General features: G+C 52.9%; 1 protein-coding gene across 4 annotated transcripts in view; it reads right to left on the bottom strand.

Annotated features, from left to right (window-relative positions):
• Nucleotides 1–1,047: 1,047 nt before the first annotated feature.
• The window catches only part of KIAA1671 (KIAA1671 ortholog), a 185,324-nt gene continuing 166,361 nt past the window's right edge, over nucleotides 1,048–20,010 (bottom strand). For all 4 annotated transcript variants that reach the window (XM_086346037.1, XM_086346035.1, XM_086346038.1 and 1 more), the window contains 7 exons: nucleotides 19,715–19,833; nucleotides 15,123–15,378; nucleotides 13,545–13,719; nucleotides 12,672–12,796; nucleotides 11,669–11,805; nucleotides 7,083–7,165; nucleotides 1,048–6,104 (listed from right to left, as the gene is read on the bottom strand). In XM_086346037.1, coding sequence (XP_086202163.1) covers nucleotides 7,087–7,165; nucleotides 11,669–11,805; nucleotides 12,672–12,796; nucleotides 13,545–13,719; nucleotides 15,123–15,378; nucleotides 19,715–19,833 — 891 coding nt within the window. In that variant the 3' untranslated portion in view covers nucleotides 1,048–6,104; nucleotides 7,083–7,086. The remainder of the gene's footprint in view (nucleotides 6,105–7,082; nucleotides 7,166–11,668; nucleotides 11,806–12,671; nucleotides 12,797–13,544; nucleotides 13,720–15,122; nucleotides 15,379–19,714; nucleotides 19,834–20,010) is intronic.

The raw sequence follows: 20,010 nt of genomic DNA, 5'->3' as shown, positions 1-20,010 counted from the left end.
GGAACTTGTATTCAGTGGTTACTGAAGCAATAAATGACGGGCAAAGGAGTGAATTGTTAAGCTGAGGGTTTTCTTTAGCTGTTGCTTGGTTTTGGCTAAAACCCTCAAGTCAGCATAAACCCCAGCATCCCCGGAGAGGTGGGTGACAGCGGGGCTCTGGAACCCGGTGGATCTGTGTGACCTTGGGGGAGTGAATGAAGGTCACAGCCACAGTCTCCTCATCTGCCAGCGGAGAAGCTTCTCTCTCCTCGAGCCACGGGAACAAAACAGGGCAGCCTCACTTTCTTAATCACTGAGGATCCTGCCCACTGCTGACAGTTCAGCCCGAGGGGCTGCTTCCTTCTGGCGCTCATGGAGAGCAGAGCCGGTCTCAGCCCCTTAACCTGAGATGCAGCCGGCACCCGCCGGGGACATCAGGGGGCAAGAGGTGGGGATGGCCCAGCAGGCCTGATTCCCCCTGACCACCCCCCCTGCCATCAGCTCCTTTAGGGTCCTGAAGACCCAGATGCCCAGATCTCGCATGCCACGCGTCTTTAACCTAGAGTTCTCGGTCTTGGTGCTGTTGCCGAGCGGGGCTGGATTATTCTTTGACGGGGCAGGAGGGCTGTCCTGGGCAGTGGGGGTTGTTGATCAGCATCCCTGGCCTCCTCTCGCTACATGCCAGGAGCACGACCTTCCCTCCTTGCGATGATTTAAAAGACACCCCCTGTCATCTTGCCAGATGTGCAGACGGGCTGAGTCCACCCGGGGCCACTGCCTTTAACTTCTGCCAGCTCATGTCACTCTCACCACCTCTATTCTGGAGGAGCGTGGGGGTCCAGAGATACCCCACAGCCAGGAGGAAGCAGAGTTGGGGATTCAAGCCCACGCTGAGTGGAGATCCGGCTCTGTCTCCATCGGGCCCCCGTTCCCAGGACCCCTGCTGCGCTCTCCCGCAGCCGGGCCCCCCAGACTGGCCCCCCTCAGCGCGGTAGGGACTGACTCAGCTGGGGACAGGCATGCATGCGTGGGGGAGTCCATTCATTCACACACCGACACGCTGAGGTCTCCAGGGCAGCTCGCGTCAAAGCTTTATTTGCTGTTTCCAGAGTCTGAATGTGACATCTTTGTACATGCAAAAGGTCATTGTGTTTTAGGGCAGTCGACCAGACTCCCAACTGCTCTGCTGTGCGTATGAAATCTCTTTACAGTTACAAAATAGAAAAGCACTTGTAGACATCCGATACTCTGAGAGGTCCGGGAAGCCCCGTTGGTTTTGACGTTAAAAATATAGTGTTTTTTTTTTTTTTTTTCCTGGATGAATTCTCAGTCACATGATTAGAGAGGTCCTTTCTGGGATTGAATAAAGTGCCGGTCGACCGCCTTCCGTTCAAACCTCCTGGAGCCCGTGAATTCGTAAGGCAACCACGAGGACACCAGCTGGCAGGACGCTTCAACTTTCCCGCACGCAGGACTCGGGTTCCTTTTTGATCGTGACTCAGATACTGGAGGAAGGGACCCAGGAGAAAGGTCAGGAAAATACAATGGTGTAGGTATATACATATCTCCACTGCCCCCCATCTTACAGAGCATTCCAAGGATCGTAGTCACAGGGGAAGTATGGGACTTGGAGGATACTGATATGACTTCAGAAACAACGCAGCACAAGATATCTCCCCGAACACAATAGATGACTTGTACAAGCCCCGTATTTACGGATCTATAAGGCGGTGTGGAACGAGACCATTCTTTCACACAACTGGCACTATACATATATTTTTCTTAAGCAGGCACAACGCCACCAGAGATGGTTAAGAAAGTGCCAGGCTGATTCATGAGACGGTGTGGTGCCAGGCATGAGGGTGACAAGGGGATTCGGAGAGGACGATGGGGAGGGGCTGAGGGGTGACCTTGCCAGAAATCTCAGGCTGACTTTCCAAGAACCTTTCTGGCCCTCCCTTCCCTGCAGAAGCCAACCCAGACAAAGAGATCTCTAGAGGGGTGACGGGGGCGGGGGCAAAGGAGACACGGACTGGCCGAGACGCAGCGCGTGTGCGCCTGCTGGCTCTCTACGTGGCTCTGCGTTTCGGGACCCTCGCCTTGCCCAGAATCCCAACACGGTGGCACCTGGTGGCTCTCAGCACGGGACTCAGATCCACCACTCCCTAAGGGGGCGAGCCTGGGGTGGACCCCCATCCAGATGTGGAGTGGGTCCCTCCTACCCCATGGCATCATGATGCCATGGGGCTTTTTTTCTCTCACTTTCCTGTTTCAACACAGGTCAAAAGAGGAAAGGCACAGTCTGACTGTAGCAACGCCACGGCTGAAACAGGAGGGAGGGGCAATTCCCAGCAGAAAGAGCCTTCCTCCCTCTTCCCCATAGACCTCACCCTGCAATGCTGGTTCACACAGAGGCCGCCGTCGTCCAGCTTCCTGTACTAAGGGGCAGGGCGGTGTGGGAAGGACCACAGGGGTGGGGGAGGAGGAGGAGGAGGGAGGATGCCTGGAGAGCCCTCTCCTTGGGTGGGATGCCATCTTCCACGCAGGAGTCACCTGGACGCCAGCGTTTCACTGTGGAGGAGATCCGACCACACGTCTGTGGGGCTTTAACACTGTAATCATGCCTGGCTCCTGGGCAGTCTGTGGGCATCGCGAAGCGAAACATAAATGGACAAGGCGGTTAGCAGCACCGGGCGGGAGCAGCTGAGCTCTCCTTCGGGGAAACCATGCCCCAGGGTTTTCCAAATCACCTGCACAGCCTCTGAGGCTGAGGGCCTAGGGCCTCGGGGCCCACGTCTATTCCAATACCCAGAGCTGGGCTCACTTCTTCCTGGGAAACACGGAAGAAGTGCTGAAAGCATGCGGCCTGGTCCCCTGCAAAACCTCCCCATCTGACTGTTCTCTCCCCGAATCCCAGGCAACTGGAGGTTGTCGGGGCTGCGTTGCTCAAAGCCCGCAACATCCCAAACACTGGGGAGGTGGGACACAACTCTTCTGGAGTTTCTCAGGTGGCGCTGAGGGGTTTTCCACCACACTGACTCTTGAGGCCTCGCCGTGGAATTTTACAGGTCAAAGGCGTCTGTTACCTTAGGCAAGAGAGTGTGAAGAGGGGCATGGACTGGAGGGGAAAGTGATATGGACTTCTCAGAAGAGCAGCTGTCAAAATGCTGATGTGCAAAGCGGGTGGGGAGAGGGAAGCCGGGAGAGAGAGAGAGAGAGAGAGATTATACTTTAAAATATCACCTATCTAGCCACCTTATTTTGGACGCATTCTGTATAAAACTGTCACTGAAAGAATACCAAAGGCCCAGGTTAGGAGGGCTCGATGCGGGCGGGTGACTTGACTGCAGATGAATGGTTAAGGCATTACTCAGGCCATTGAAAAGGAGATGGGTTTCCAAAGGCGGCTGCAGGAGAACTCAAGAAACCAGCATACATACAACCCCCTGTGTGGCCCCCGAGGGCTCACCCCACTTAGAAAGAGAAGTAAAAGAACCCACTGGCCCAGCTGGCTGTCCGCAGAGGCTCCCAGCAGAGAATCGATTGCTGGAGACGTCATTGTAGGGATCGCGGCCGGAGCCGGAGGTCCCAGGAGCCTGCATTGAGCTGGTGGCTCCTGACCCACCGAGACTATCTGCTCTGTGGAGGAGGGATGAGGCTGCTGCAGTCAGTTTCAAGGGGTGGACTTTGCCCATCCTCGTCACCAAGGAATTAAATGGGAGTTTTATTTCCAGTCTGGGAGTGGGAGGTTAGGTAGACGATCTCCAGGTCAGTCTCGTTTTCAAGGGTTTTTTCTTTCCTCTAGGGTAAACTTGGGCTGAAAACACGACTGACTGAGAACTGAGCGTTTTTGCCTGGTGGGTGCTGACCGAACACAGCAGGTCACTTCTTGCTGCCTAAGATGGAACCAAGGTGCCTCTCCACCTTGAGAAAGACGGAAAGACCGTTGCCAAGAAAAGGGGTCAGGGTCAAAGCACATAGGAGTGGCTTTTAAAGGGGACCTGTTGACCTGGAAAGTCACAACATCCAAACTGAAATAAAAGGTGAACTGGTTCTTTAAAAAAATAAGGTACAAAAATCAACTGACGCGGATCCTCAAAGGATTAAATCCCCAAATGGCCAGACAGAATGGACTGACTGCAAACTGGAGGGATGAAGAGAATACACACGACGGTCAAGCAGGACCAAGCCTCCGGACACAGATGCACAAGGCTGCCGGGGGCAGGCTCCAACCGCCGCCGTGCAGTGGCCGGAGCCTGACCAACAAGGCTCGGGGGGAGGGCCCCCTACTCCACCTCGGTCACCGTCCACTGTGCTGAGCCATAACCCCTCTCTGGCCCAAGTGTTGGTCTTAACCCAGAGCAACAGGATTGATCTCCATCCTCCAAAAGAAGGAAGAGGCGGTGAAGGGAGATAAGAGAGGAAGGAGAGATGGGGAGACGGCAGAGACTGAAGGAGGGAGGGAGTGGCCAGGGGAGGGAGGCGTGTTTTGAGACCATCTGCAAAGAATGGATTTCTCCAAGAGAGACTCAGCAAGCTGAGCCCAGCACCCCTCAGCAATCACGGGCTGCACTATGAACTGCCCAAGCACCCTTCTCTCAGGTGGGCAACTCCCGGGCAAGGTCGGCACAAAGTTTATGGCGACTCCAGACGTGGCGGGTGGGCCGGCCACCTCTGGGCTGTATGCTGGAGCCTTGGGCCTGAGAGGTGGAGGAGGCTGGTGTGGAGAAATCTCCACACACACACACAAAGAGGACAGAGTAGACAATGGCTGGAGACCCCAGAGGTCTCGGAGATCCCTGGGAACGAGCTTAGAGTTGGCAAGCAAGAAGAGGCCAGCAAGGCTATACTTGGTCGCCCAGCATCCAGCAGGTCTGTCCGGAGTCCCTGGACTGGCGGCTGGCGGGAGTGGAGGGACTCCCCTCCAGAGACGGGCTTTCAGCAAGACTCTCCCTTCCTGCACTGGGACCTAGAAAAAGCACCTGGTCAGCGAGAACTGGGGGGCTGGCGGGGAGGGTGGATACGAAGGAGAGGTGAGGGCAGACAACAAGGACCCCGCGTTCGCCGGCGCCCAGAGGCCACCGGGGAGCGGCTCCTCCCACGCCAGCAGCTCAGGTCGCGGTCAGAAAAGGCCTTTGCAGGAAAAGACTCCAGGGGCGGGTCTGACGTGCGGGAGGGAAAGGCACTGCTGTTGGGGCCGCTGGTTTGGGAAGCCTTGGGATCGAAGGTCACCCACGGGAGCTCAGAGCTCTCAGGAAGGAACCGGGAAAACGTGCACACGGGCGACACTGACACTCTTACAAGCTTGGGGGCGGGGAGAGGAGCACCTGAGACGATCCGACACTCGCACGCCCCTCCTGCTCCGCAGCGTGAAACACACATACGTCCTGAATTGCAGAGAAAGCTGGTGAGATTATTGCTTTATCGCCTTCCGAAGCACACAGAGCATGAGGAACGAGGCCACAGGCCAGCCCTGCACACTGCGGGGACAACCGCACTCGAGGAACCGCGGCGGGGGTGCTTAAAGGTGGGACTGCTGACTGCTTTGAGAGGGAGAAGGAATTCGCCAAAGGAGCAATCGAGACCACCCTGCCCACCTCGACCCGGTGGCACTGCCCTGGACCACTGGTTACAGCAGGAAATGAATGGTTTCATCTTCCTTGGAAATGTCCTTTTGAAAAAGATCAGTCCTGGGGTGAGGGGGGAAAGAGGCGCTTTCATGATTCAGAACCCAGGGGAGACGGTCCAGCCTTCATATCCATGTTCCTGGAGCTTTGCAGGGGTCTAAAAATGTGTAGAAACGCACATTTTTAAGTTTAAAAAAAAATCCCCCAAAACCAAAACCACCAGCATGGACATTTCTGGACCGCCCGGTCTCTTCCCCAGCCTGAAGCGCTGTCTGCGGAGATGGTGCACGGGCTTGTGAAGGGTGAGCCTTCCTCCCTGATGGATCGGGGGAGCTTGCGGGGGGCGGGCACTGAGACGCCTTCTCTACCCGACCGACAGACAACCGACCAGCCAGCCAGAGGGACCAGTCATGTGCAGGAAGCGACGGCAGCAGCGGGACCTCGTCTTCGGGTTCGGGCAGTTAAGGCTTGTTCGTTAGACGTGGCGGTGTCCCCTGTCTGGAGAGGACAGGTGTCAGCAGGGGGGATGTGAGACCCCACTTCTCCCCAGCATCGAGCCTGCAAAGCTTTCCTGGTGCTCCCCAAGACGCCACCCCAACTAGCCATGGGCCAGGAAACACGACTTTGGTGTTTTATTTTTTTGAGGAGTGGGATGAAGAAGGTGGCGGGCAGCCAGATATGATGGAACGAGCCTTCAGTTTAGGATCAGGTCAGGGTGCCAGCTTTGATGCCCTCAAATGGATCGCTGCAGGCTTGACTAAGATATCATGGGTACAGCACTGAACGCTGAACACAGGCTCTGATCCCCGCTCCAAAACCCTAGAGCACAGGTTTATAGGAGGCTTCAGAGATACTTTTGGAGTTTATCATATACATGTGTGTGTGTGTGTGCGTGTGTGTGTGTGTGTGTGTGTTCAGTGGCTTCATTCGTATCTGACTCTCTAGTGACCCCATGGACTATAGCCTGCCAAGCTCCTCTGTCCAGGGTTCTCCAGGCAAGAATACTGGAGTAGGGTGCCGTGCTCTCCCCCAGGGGATCTTCCAAACCCAGGGACTGAATCTGCATCTCTTAAGCGCCCTGCACTGGAAGGCAGGTTCTCTACCACTGGTAACACCAAGAAGCCTCCTGCAGACTGAACAGGAAGGTAGAAACCGGGGGCAGTGTGGAAAACGCTGCTCTCTGAAGTCATTTTATGAAGTGGGGCTGAGACTCGGCGAGGAGGGCTGGCCGAGGGCACGAGACCAGAGTCCTGCCCGTCCCTTCCATCCTAGGCCGCCCAGCGGTGTGCTTTTCCCTAGGCGGCAGCAGACCACCGCCCTCATTTTTCCAGGAACCCAGGACACCCTCACCCACGTCTTCCCTTCTCCTTCCAAGGTACAGCACTCCAAGTATCCGAGCCTTTGCTTCCCGACCCAAGTTCCCTGCTCCTCGGGTTGTAGGCTCTGCCCGAGTACCCACTCCGGGGCCCCCCATACCTGCTCAAGCTTGATTCTCATACAGGCTTTGTCTTTTCTTGGATTTCAGCTCCTTCAGCCACTGGGGAGAGGGCTCCTCCGATCTGAAACCACAAAGCCGGTGGGAGTCAGGTGCCAGCCTGAGTGAGGGCTGGGCCTGCGGGCAGGGCTGTGTGGGACCCAAGCCTCCCGCTTCTGTGCAAGGGTCGGGGGGAGCTGAGCCACATAGGCGGGTGGCAAAGACGCCCAGGTCTGTGTGATTGAGACGGGAACTAACCAAGGCGCCCCTAAGTTCCCAACTGGGGAACGTTCAATACATTATGATATGTCCATTCTATGAAACCACCTGCAGCAGAAACTCATGCTCACATAAATTATTTCCATCCATCCGTCACCCAAATACCCATCCATCCGTCCATCTCTACCCATGCAAATGCTCGTGAGGGTTAAAATTCTAGGCTAGGGCACAGTACCCATCTGCTCGGTCAACTAGATGCTTCTGTGAAGGTATTTTTTTTTTTTTTTAAGATGATCAGATCAGACCAGTCGCTCAGTCGTGTCCAACTCTTTGCGACCCCATGAATCGCAGCACGCCAGGCCTCCCTGTCCATCACCAACTCCCGGAGTTCACTCAGACTCACGTCCATCGAGTCAGTGATGCCATCCAGCCATCTCATCCTCTGTCGTCCCCTTCTCCTCTTGCCCCCAATCCCTCCCAGCATCAGAGTCTTTTCCAATGAGTCAACTCTTCGCATGAGGTGGCCAAAGTACTGGAGTTTCAGCTTTAGCGTCATTCCTTCCAAAGAAATCCCAGGGCTGATCTCCTTCAGAATGGACTGGTTGGATCTTCTTGCAGTCCAAGGGACTCTCAAGAGTCTTCTCCAACACCACAGTTCAAAAGCATCAATTCTTCGGTGCTCAGCCTTCTTCACAGTCCAACTCTCACATCCATACATGACCACAGGAAAAACCATAGCTTTGACTAGACGGACCTTTGTTGGCAAAGTAATGTCTCTGCTTTTGAATATGCTATCTAGATTGGTCATAACTTTCCTTCCAAGGAGTAAGCGTCTTTTAATTTCATGGCTGCAGTCAACATCTGCAGTGATTTTGGAGCCCAGAAAAATAGTCTGACACTGTTTCCACTGTTTCCCCATCTTTTTCCCATGAAGTGATGGGACCAGATGCCATGATCTTCATTTTCTGAATGTTGAGCTTTAAGCCAACTTTTTCACTCTCCACTTTCACTTTCATCAAGAGGCTCTTTAGTTCCTCTTCACTTTCTGCCATAAGGGTGGTATCATCTGCATATCTGAGGTTATTGATATTTCTCCCGGCAATCCTGACTCCAGCGCATGTAAGTTAAATAAGCAGGGTGACAATATACAGCCTTGACGTACTCCTTTTCCTATTTGGAACCAGTCTGTTGTTCCATGTCCACTTCTAACTGTTGCTTCCTGACCTGCATACAAATTTCTCAAGAAGCAGATCAGGTGGTCTGGTATTCCCATCTCTTTCAGAATTTTCCACAGTTTATTGTGATCCACACAGTCAAAGGCTTTGGCATAGTCAAGAAAGCAGAAATAGATGTTCTTCTGGAACTCTCTTGCTTTTTCCATGATCCAGCGGATGTTGGCAATTTGATCTCTGGTTCCTCTGCCTTTTCTAAAACCAGCTTGAACATCAGGAAGTTCATGGTTCACATATTGCTGAAGCCTGGCTTGGAGAATTTTGAGCATTACTTTACTAGCCTGTGAGATGAGTGCAATTGGGTGGTAGTTTGAGCATTCTTTGGCATTGCCTTTCTTTGGGATTGGAATGAAAACTGACCTTTTCCAGTCCTGTGGCCACTGCTGAGTTTTCCAAATTTGCTGGCATATTGAATGCAGCACTTTCACAGCATCATCTTTCAGGATTTGGAATAGCTCAACTGGAATTCCATCACCTCCACTAGCTTTGTTCGTAGTGATGCTTTCTAAGGCCCACTTGACTTCACATTCCAGGATGTCTGGCTCTAGGTCAGTGATCACACCATCGTGATTATCTGGGTCATGAAGATCTTTTTTGTACAGTTCTTCTGTGTATTCTTGCCATCTCTTCTTAATATCTTCTGCTTCTGTTAGGTCCATACCATTTCTGTCCTTTATCGAGCCCATCTTTGCATGAAATGTTCCCTTGGTATCTCTGATTTTCTTGAAGAGATCTCTAGTCTTTCCCATTCTGTTGTTTTCCTCTATTCTTTGCATTGATTGCTGAGGAAGGCTTTCTTATCTCTCCTTGCTATTCTTTGGAACTCTGCATTCAGATGCTTATATCTTTCCTTTTCTCCTTTGCTTTTCACTTCTCTTCTTTTCACAGCTATTTGTAAGGCCTCCCCAGACAGCCATTTTGCTTTTTTGCATTTCTTTTCCATGGGGATGGTCTTGATCCCTGTCTCCTATACAATGTCACGAACCTCATTCCATAGTTCATCAGGCACTCTATCTATCAGATCTAGGCCCTTAAATCTATTTCTCACTTCCACTCTATAATCATAGGGGATTTGATTTAGGTCATACCTGAATGGTCTAGTGAGGTTAGTATTTAAACCAGTGGTCTCTGAATAAAGCAGATTACTCTCCATAACATGGGTGGGCCCCATCCTATCAGCTGAAGGCTTTAGCTGAAAAAGACCGACCTCCCCAGAAGAAGGGGGAACTCAGGAAAGATACTGTCTTTGGGACTTGAACTGCGACACTGGCTCTTCCCCAGGTCTCCAGCCAGCCCACCTGGCCTGCAGATTTCAGAACTTGTCAGCCTCCGTAATCATGAAAGCCCGTTCCTTAAAATACATCCTTCTGTCTCTTTCTCTCTCTTTTCCAGTGTATACATCTTAATGGGCTATGTTTCTTTGGAGAACCCTGACTAGTACAATGCCTGTACGATATACATAGATTAGATACGCCTTATGTTTACCGAATAATTAACAATAATTATTTGGGGGAGGTACAATCTGTTTCAGCTTTTTCTAAAATTGAAGAATACACATCCAGAAAGCTCTCAGGTCACAAGTTCATTTTCCCCAAGTGAATACACTTGAGTCATCACCATCTGAATGACAACACTTTTTTTTTTTTGAATGACAACACTTTTGAGTGTTTTACTTTTTACTTTCTTCTTTATGTATCTTTCTTTGTCCTCAGCATGGCTGTCATGAGAACACATCATTTGAACAAAAACGATGAAGTCAAACAAACACTCTTGAAAGTTTTTAAAGGAAAGAGAGATCACACTTACGAAGACTTTGATGGCCACAGGAGAACCATCGTGTGAAGCACGTAACCGGAGAAGAAGCTGTGTGTAGTGTACGCTGTGGTCTTGACTACATTTAAAAACCACGGAGGCAGAAAAGCCCAGATTTCACATGGTCGTCTTTGAGTGGGTGGTGAAGGTGGGCGGTGGTGGTGTCAGATCTTGGCTGGTTTTCTTTCCTGCTTTATATTCATTTTATATTTTCTACAGTTCCTACAGTGAGTGTGTACGACTTTTATAATCAAACACAAGTGCACACAAGACCTGACTTCTGTTGGTCTCAGAGAGAGCTCCCAATCCCACGGTCCTGGAGGGCTTGGGGACATTGGTGATTTGGCTGGGAGTGGGGTGGGGGTCTGTGAGGAAGAAGAGGTCCCCTGGGCAGAAAGGGGTCTGAGTACCCCCCAAGCAAGCCTCCTGGTGGAGGCTCAGGACCAGGGGTCCCTAGCCTGGGGGCCTCTCCAGCCCTCGAGAAATACTGGCACCCTTAGCTGACTCCAGGGTGATTCCGGCGTCCCCAGAGCAAGACAGAGGCACCATCTCAGGACTTCCCTGGTGGTACAGTGGTTAAGACCCTGTGCTCCCAGCGCGAGGGGCCAGGGTCTGATCCTTGGTCAGGGAACTAAGATCCCACGTGCCACCAATCAGAGCTCACAAGCCGGGACTAAAGACCCCGTGTGCCACAACTAAGAGCTGGAGCAGCCAAGCAAATAAACACTTTTCAGAAGAGAGAGAGGCACCGTCTCTGTCTCTGCTTGTCGCCCTCTCTCATCCTCTTGACCCCTGCTTCCCACAGCCCGCTCCGTGCTCCAATATCATGCACTGCCCACAGCACCCAGTTCTACCGGGCCTCTGGGCCTTTGCAAGTGACTCTGGCTACCTCTTTTGTCTCTCATGACCCAGCTCGGGCATCCCTTCTCTTGGAAGCCTTTCCCACACCCTTCCTCAAGTCTGGGTTCTGAACCCTTCTTCTGCCTTCCTCTATCACCAAGGGCAGATACAAAGGTAGACAGTAAGTAACTCTGACTTTGCAGGTTACAGGCTATCTGTGTCAAGGCGTCAAGCCGGCAGTTGCATAAGGAAGGCAGCTGTGGACAACCCTTCCATGATGGCTGTGTGCCAATAAAACTTTATTAACAAACACAACCCTTCCACGATGGCTGTGTGCCAATAAAACTTTATTAACAAACACAGACGGTGGGCTGAATTTGACCTGTGGGCTACAGCTGGCCAACCCCTGCTCTATCATGGCTCTTGTATGACAATAACAGTACCATGAATAAGCCCTAACTTTTATGTGTCAGCCACACTCTCACCTCTCATCCTTCTCCATGCTGGAGGGCAGCACGCGACTGCCCAGCACCCCAGGCTGGAAGGGAGACTTGGGGGTCTTGGGCTGAGGGGCCCAGCCAGGGGTCTCGTTGGGACTGTCTGGTCTCTTGTGCAGCTGAGCCTGGGGAGAGAAGACAGGGGTGAAGTCTATAAGCTGCCTTTGGCCTGGGGAAGGGCCCCATCCTACCTGACCGTGGAGGGCAGGTCTGTAGTCCAAGAGGCCACCCGTGACCATCGGGGTCAAACCACCATCAGAAACTCACATCACCACTCTGAGTGGTGTCCTCATCACAGGCCCCTCCAACCCCTCTAGTTTCCCGAGAACCCCGCGATGGAGACAAGAGTTCATCTATGGCCAAGGACCAGGTCTTCTAAGCTCCTTGCTCGTGTGAATGTGAATCAGTGGGGTTTCTGACCATCAGATTTGTGGGAGAAAAAGGCCATCATTTTTGGAGAACATGGAGGGAATGGGGTGGCTTGGAAGGGTGAGCCCAGACAGAATTCCTTTGGGGGCCGGGGCTATGATGGTGGCAGATGGCATTTGTCCCAAAGGGTAACACTGGCACAGCCCCCAGCCACAGTGGTCGTCACCACCACCACCAGCCTGGCAGCCTGTGCACTGGGCTCTGGACTCTACCGGGCGTAAGCTCCAGGACGAGCATTTCTGAGGTGAAGGCTGGCTTTCTGTATTTTATAGAGGAGTAGCCTAAAGGTCAAAGGTCGAAGAGTTTGCCCAGAGTCACATGGCTTTCCAAAGTGGGATCTGCCTGAGGTCTGCCCAGTGCCAACTCCGGAATTCATTTGAGAAAAAGCCCAACAGCCTCTGCAGGGCCTCTGCCCCCTCCTGTAAGCAGGGCCTGTTCCTGTCCCTGCCTCCGGCAAGGCAAGGAGGGAGAGAGGCAAGGAGGGAGAGAGGCGAGGAGGGAGGGAGGCGGGTGAGAAGCACGGGCCTGTGGTGCGCACAGCTCTGGGCGCGAGGTCCAGTACCTTCAGTGCAGCCGGGTCCACGCCGGGAAACACAGGCATCCTCTGAGGTCTGCTGACGGGCGTCCTCTCAGCCCTGGGGGTCCTCTCCTCCTCGTCTGATTCTTCTTTCCTCGGGGATTTCTCCTCTGTTGCAAAGAAAGGGTACCGAAGTCAACGGCAGCCACCGCTCTGAGATTCCAGCTGTCTGTCTACAGAGCAAGTCCAACTCCCTAGCCAGGAATCACACTGTTCTCCGTGAACTGGCCCTGCCTTTCCAGAAAGATTCCTGCTAGTCCCGGCTTGGGCAAGGCTGAACTGCTTACAGAGACTCCTTGACATGCCCCAGCCTCGCCACACCCACAGAACGTTCTTTCCACATCTCTGACCCCTTGATCTCATTGCTATTTTCATCCGGAATACCTTTCCCTAGCTAATTCTTATCTGTTCTTTAAGATTCAGCTTACGTTTTGACATGAAATGCAGACAAGAAAGCCCTTAGAGGAAAACCTATAGCCGTGAATAATGGATCAGAAACCCCAAAAGACTGGTAATAAATGAACTGGTCTTTCAACTCAAGAATCTAGATGAAAAGGCCAGCCAAGAAACCCGCAGAGAGGATAAGGGTGACTCCAATAATGAGCAAAGCGGAAACACTGAAATCCTAAGGTTGTGTCTCAGTCCCTTGCAACCTGTGGACCCCAGTTAACGGAGCATCCGCAAAAAGCGTTCCTGCTTAGCCCCTAACCAGCTCGGTATAATGAGAAATCACGGTTTCCGGTGTTACTGTGTTCTGATGTCCTGCAGTCTTCAAAGTCAGAAGGCTGTTCCCAGGGTTTACTCTAACTCGTTCCGGCTAGCCAGTGCGCAGCTCGCGGAGGAGGAGACGGGGCGTACCGGTGGAGTCCCGGAACATCCATGCGCTGTCGGCCTCCTCCTCCCAGGCGGACCTGCCGTCCGGCTCGCTGGTGCGGCTGCGCCGGAGCGAGTGGGCGGTGGGAGCCCGGCGGCGGCTCCTCTTGCTGAGCTGCACCCGGGTCTTGAGGGCACTTGAGTCGAGCACTGAGGTTTGCTGTGGGGGTGGCGGGGAAGAAGAGGGAAAAGATGAAGCTCCGGAGACATAAAGGGAAGACACCACCCCCGGGAGGGGTGTGTGGCTGCGCTGATAGGCGCAAGATGCTATTCAAGGGGGCATGTGGACCAGCATTTCCGCATTCTCCTAGGAACCTGATGAAGGATACCACGTAGGCTGATTCTAAGAATCAAATGAACCCGGCGTGCCCCACGCAGTGCCTGGCACATTATGCAAACGCCGCCCCCCACCCCTGGTGACATCATCCGAGCAGGTGAGCTACAGCAGGACATTAACGGGAGCTCAATACACGTTTGTTTGTTGAATGAATAACTGAACACATCCTCTTAACTAAATCCTTACAGAGATCTTACTCCACACAGCGTCCACGAGCTGAGATTCTCAACGTGGTCCTTCCTATACCCACAGTAATTCAGGGGGCAGGTGGGAGCTGGTGGAGCAACCTTCTACACACCAGGCATTTGTTTTCAAGCAGCATGCTCTGAGCAGAAGCAGGGGGAGGGTCAGTGATGGTTTCCAAGATCACCACCTTTCCTGCTGGAAGGGGGTGCAGAAGACCACCCTGGTGAGCCCAGCAAGGAGGTGGGGCAGCTGTGGCTCAGTGATCCCCCAGGAGACAATAGTGAGAGATGGGAGCTTGGGGTTCATCTCCTGGTCAGTTCAATTCCTAGCTGTGTGACCTCAGGCAGGGGACTTACCCTCTCTGAGCTGAGGTGCCCCTATTTGTAAAAATGGAATGATACTAGTATCCCCTTCCTAGAGGGGCTGCAAGACTTCAGGGAGCCCAGGCACGGACAGCCCTGGTTCCAGCAGCGTCTGAGCCAGGCTCACAGCCGAGAGCTGCTCCTACAGGGGGCGTCCCTTTGCCCAGCCAGCGCAGGTCCTGGTGTGAAAGTTGGATTCTTCCTCTCAGGTCCACTTGGGAGAAATTCTGTCACCTGGGGCCTTTTAAGTTAGCAATGATGAGCTAATTTCAGTGACTCATTTCCCAGAACTGGTAAGTGACAGACTCCCCAGCGGGGGCGGGAAGAGGGTGTTGATGTCTGCAGAGCTGTTTCCCAAACCAGCCACGAGGGTGTCTGGTGCGGGGGCTGGTCGGGGGTGGCGGTAGCTAGGGAGAGATGAAAATCATAAAGGATCTGCCCTCCCTAAGAGGAGAGCATGCACCTCTGGTGGTCACCAAACAGAGTCTGTTTCTCAGACTCAGAGGAAGTGGGAAGGAGCCACAGCAACGCAGGGGCTGGCTTGAGGGGGACCTGGTTCCATTTCCCTGGGGCCCCCCTTGCAGCCTCAGACTGGTGCAGAACATCCTGAGTCATTAAAAAAAAAAACAAACGGAGATAGAGGACTGTTTTCATCACTGCTCCCAGCTACCGACTCACATCGATAAAGGGGAAGTCGTCCACCTTCTTTGCGGGGCAGGCGTCCGGTGGGGGCGGCCCCTCCATCCCGTCAGTGGATTCCAGGTCTGTGCTGGACCGGTCCACGCTGGTGCTCCGCTGCTCCCTGGGACAGTCATGCTGGCCCCCGGCCGAGGTGACTTCCGTCTGGGAGGACAGCGAGGACAGGCGGCTGCTGGGGGGCTGCTTCCAAGCCGAGGCGGCACTGCTGTCCGGGGACGGGGACTCGGGGGCCAAGCTACGAGAATGGGAGGGAGCGAGGGAGGCATTTCAGGCAGGTTGCTTCTGAGACCTGAATGTCAAGGAAGGGACGCGCCAGAAGGCAGGATGTGGGGTGTGCTGTGTATGCCAGGAAACAAGAGACAGGACATCCCGGTGAGGAGAACCATCCTGGGCCCGGCCAGGTGCTGCCATGGTGCCTCTGGAAGACCTGGACAGGTGCGGAATGGGAGGAGCCACTCCCCCACTCGAGACCCTCTAATTCTGTGCTGCCCAGGAGGGGAGCCGCGGGTCACCTGTGGCCGCTGGGGCCTTGCAATGAGGTGAGTGAGGGCTGAGCTGGGCCAAGAGTACAGAGTACACGCTGATTCCTAACACTTGGAGTGAAAAAAATAAAAAAATAAAATACCACATTAATAACTTTATAGTGATTACATGTTACAAGGACAGTATTTATAAAGGGTCTATTGGGTTCAATGGGGCTTCCCAGCTGGTGCTAATCTGACTGCCAGTGCAGGAGACATGAGAGACATGGGTTGGTTCCCTGGGTGGGAAAGATCCCTGGGAGAAGGGCACAGCAACCCACTCCAGTATTCTTGTCCAGAGAATCCCATGGATAGAGGAGCCTGGCAGGCTGTGGTCTATAATGCTGCACAGAGTCAGACACGACTGAAGCGATTTAGCACACACACTGGGTATTGGGTTCAATAGAATATACTGTTAAAATTAATTTCGCCAGGATTTCCCTGGTGGTCCAGTGGTTAAGACTTCGCCTTCCAGTACAAGGGGTGAAGAAGGTTTGACCCCTGGTTGGGGAGCTAAGATCCTGCATGCTGCATGGCCCCCCCAAAAAAACCCCACAGAAGTGATATTGAGACAAATTCAATCAAGACTTTACAAAAAATGGCCTTTAAAAAAAAGGAAAAAGAAAGACTTAAAAAAAAGGGGAAAAAAATCTTAAAACAATTACTTTCGCCTGTTTGCCTTTTGCTGTCTTGATGCAGCCCCTAGAACACTGCAGCTATGCGCAGGTCTGGGTGTGCGCTTGTGCTGCGTTTCTGTCGGGCAGCGCTGATGGCGATCAGACCGTCCCTGGCCATCACCCACGGTGGGGCAGAGGTGGGGCATATCCTACACTGCTTCATTCATTCATTCATTCACTCCTCGACAAAGATTTACTGAGCGCCTACTAGGCGCCAGGCCCTGTGCGGAAAGCTGTATCTTTTCATCCTCCCCACAGGATAGGATTAACTCATGAAATTAAATATTAAACTTGCGAAAGATGAGGAAGCCGAGGCAGAAAGACGTTAAAAGGCTTGCCCAAAGGGGCAGACCTGACCCTAGAATCCAGGTCCATGACCCCCTCTGTCCTCCTGGAATTTCTGCCCACGATAATGTATTCCGAGTACCACTCAGATAATTGGAACCACAAAAGATAGAAGATTTATAAATAAATCAAGCCATTAAAATTAAATAGGCTCCCTGCTCCTCTCCTAAAAAGACCCCAAAGTCAAGAGCAGAGGAAAGACTCATCTTAAGGAAGGAGGGGGCCAGCACACCAGACAATACGTCCCTGATCGGAGGGTCGGCCCCAGAAGACCCCCGAACTTCACCCTTGGGCAGAGCTGTCAACCCAGGTGTGCTGGTGTCTCTCTCAGGGAGCACAGCCTGCTTTTTGTCAGCTCTCAACAGATTTCGTTACTTGGAATAAGCAGGACGCTGGGGCGTCGGGTAGGACTGAGGCAGAGCCACAAAAAATGAGGGAAATACCACCGACGGGGCAGCAGGTGGCGCTGCTGCTCAGGGCTGGGAGTAAAGCCGCGCCTGGGCCCTTTCTGGGAGGAGGAGCTGCAGTACCTCCGAGAGACACGAGGGGGCAAGCGATACCAGGACACGGGGGCGGGGGCGGGGGCAGGTGGAGATGCCAGTGGCCGGGTTTCCCCTTCTCCCTGTAAGAGCTGGGAAGATAGAGGCCCAGAGGAGAGGGGCCTCCCAGGGTCAGACAGTGACAGCAAAACCAGGACCCAGGCTTCCAGACTCGCAGTTCTGTGCTCCTGCAGGAACATTCTAGTGAAATTTAAGTAAGCTCATTAACTCACCGTATATCACAGCTTAGGAAAGAAAACGAAACGCCCTTCATGTGTACTATTAGAAACCTGTGCGTCCCTTTTTCTTTTCTTGTGTGTTTACTTGCTCAGTCGTGTCCAACTCTCTGTGACCCAATGGACTGTAGCCCGCCAGGCTCCTCTGTCCTTGGGGATTCTCCAGGCAAGGATACTGGAGTGGGTTGCCATGCCCTCCTCCAGGGGATCTTCCCAAGCCAGGGATCGAACCCAGGTCTCCTGTATTGCAGGCAGATTCTTTACTCTCTGAGCCACCAGGGAACCCCATGAATACTGGAGTGAGCAGCCTATCCCTTCTCCAGATGAACTTCCTGACGCAGGAATCAAACCATGATCTCCTGTGTTGCGGCAGATTCTTTACCGGCTCAGCTACCAGAGAAGCCCACCCATTTCTAATTTCACTGACCTCCCCCCAACTTGGGTACCGATGACAGCTATGGGACATAAGTCAGTGGAGGGGTGTGGCCACTCCTGACTGGGGTAGGGAGCAGGGGAAGGAGCTGGGAGACCTGGGTCTGAGCCCAGCTCAGCCATGGACACCCCATATCCGGGTCTGAGTCCATCTGAGCCATGGACACGCCATATCCCTGGGCACAATACCCACAGGTGAGGAAACTGAGACACACAGTGACACGGCCAGTAAGTGGCCACACTGGGGTTGACACAGATCTCCCTGGCTTTACGATGCCGTGCGATCCTGCAGCCCTCGGGTGGGGAAGCTGAACTGAGAACATGGCAAGCCCACCCTTGGTGTCCACAAAGCTGCTACTGCGTTTGATCCCACCCAAGGGCAAGAAGAAAAACTGCATGTTTAAAACAAAGAACAGGTATGATGAACAAATGCAAAGCATCGAACTCCTCCTCCTGCGCCTAAGTGCCGGGAGAGACGCCAGCTGCGAACACAAGGTGCCCTCCCGCCCACCCCAAGTCTCAGTCTTCATCTCTGCAAGGTGGCACCGCAGAATTAGACGTTCTGCTTCAGAGCTTACAACAGTGCTCGGCCTGTCCGCTTAATACATCTTGGCTGTTTTTATAAGCATCATTCCCTTTCTACATGGCCTTCCCAGGTGGCTCAGTGGGTTAAGGATTCACCTGCAATACACCTTCCCAGAGAGGGAAGATCCCCTGGAAGAGGCCAAGGCGACCCACTCCAGTGTTCTTGCCTGGAGAATCCCATGGACGAGGAGCCTGGCGGGCCACAGTTCCATGGGGTCACACAGAGTCGGACGCAACTGAGTGACTAAGCACACACACACGCACCCTTTCTACAGAAGAGGAGTTCGTGAAATCTGCAAATAAAGCTAAATGACCCAGGCCCCCACAGCCAGCCAGAACGGAGCTGGAATTCAGGCCTGCCCGCCTCCTGAATCCAGGTGATGCTGGGTAACCTTCACGCTTCTGCACAGTCATTACAACATTCCCTCCCAGCCGGGCGGACACCTGAGGGGCCCTCCACGCCACTAATAGTGATGATCCTAAATGCTGACATAGCTTATGAAGCAGTATGTGTAATATGTTCCTCTGTTTATAAACACACAATATATATACATAGAAAAAAAAGTCTAGAAAGACAACCAAAACACCAATGAAAGTGATACCTGTGTCCTGACATTACAGTTGGTTTTCATTTTCTTTGCAATTTTTTTTTATGGTGGTGAAACATGTAATATGAAATTTGCCAAAAAAAAAAAAAAAAAGAAATTTGCCAGTAGGGGCATTTAGTGCATTCATAATGCTGTGGGCTTCCCTTGAAGCTCAGCTGGTAAAGAATCTGCCTGCAATGCGGGTGACCTGGGTTTGATCCCTGGGTTGGGAAGATTCCCTGGAGAAAGGAAAGGCTACCCACCCCAGGCCCAGTATTCTGGCCTGGAGAATTCCACAGACTGTATAGTCCATGAGGTTGCAAAGAGTCAGACATGACTGAGCGACTTTCACTTTCCTTTTTAATGCTCTGTGATCATCACCACTCTGGTTTAAGAACATCTTCATCCGCCCAGGAGGAAATCTGGTCTCCTCTGTCCCTGTGGATTTGCCTATTCTGGATATTTCCTATATCATTTTAAAATCTTTTTTTTTTGTACTTTCTAAACTTCTGTTTTATAAAAAGAATGGGTTGCTCTTATTGTACAACAACCTGTTACAGACAAAACAGGTTCTCCCTAGTAACGGAGAAATCAGGAGGCAGATGGGGGCCCTGACTCCCCCTGAGAGGTCCTGCCCCACACTGCTCACCTCTCCCCGCTCTGGCGCTGGTCCGGCCACGTCCCATACTGACTGTCGGTTTCCTGCACGAGGGTGTCGGTGTCCTTGGCCTCGGGGGTCCGCCTGGAGAAACACTGCTTCAGCTGATCCTGCAAGGACAAGCCAGAGGTTTCTATCAGAGGCAAATGCTCAGAACCTGGTCCAGTTGATAAACCTATTTATCAGCCTATCCAGCTGATAAATCATGCTGCATCGCCCCCTGCTCAAACCCACCCAGGCTCCCTACTGCTCTCAGAGACGGGTCCAAACGTCTGCGCTGAGAACTA

Source organism: Bos grunniens, chromosome 17 (genome assembly GCF_055505025.1).
Source record: "Bos grunniens cultivar Pamir isolate PY7600 chromosome 17, Bosgru_T2T1.0, whole genome shotgun sequence".
Classification (NCBI taxonomy): domain Eukaryota; kingdom Metazoa; phylum Chordata; class Mammalia; order Artiodactyla; family Bovidae; genus Bos; species Bos grunniens.
The sequence above is the reverse complement of the archived record's forward strand: the minus strand, read 5'-3'. Positions and strand labels throughout refer to the sequence as shown.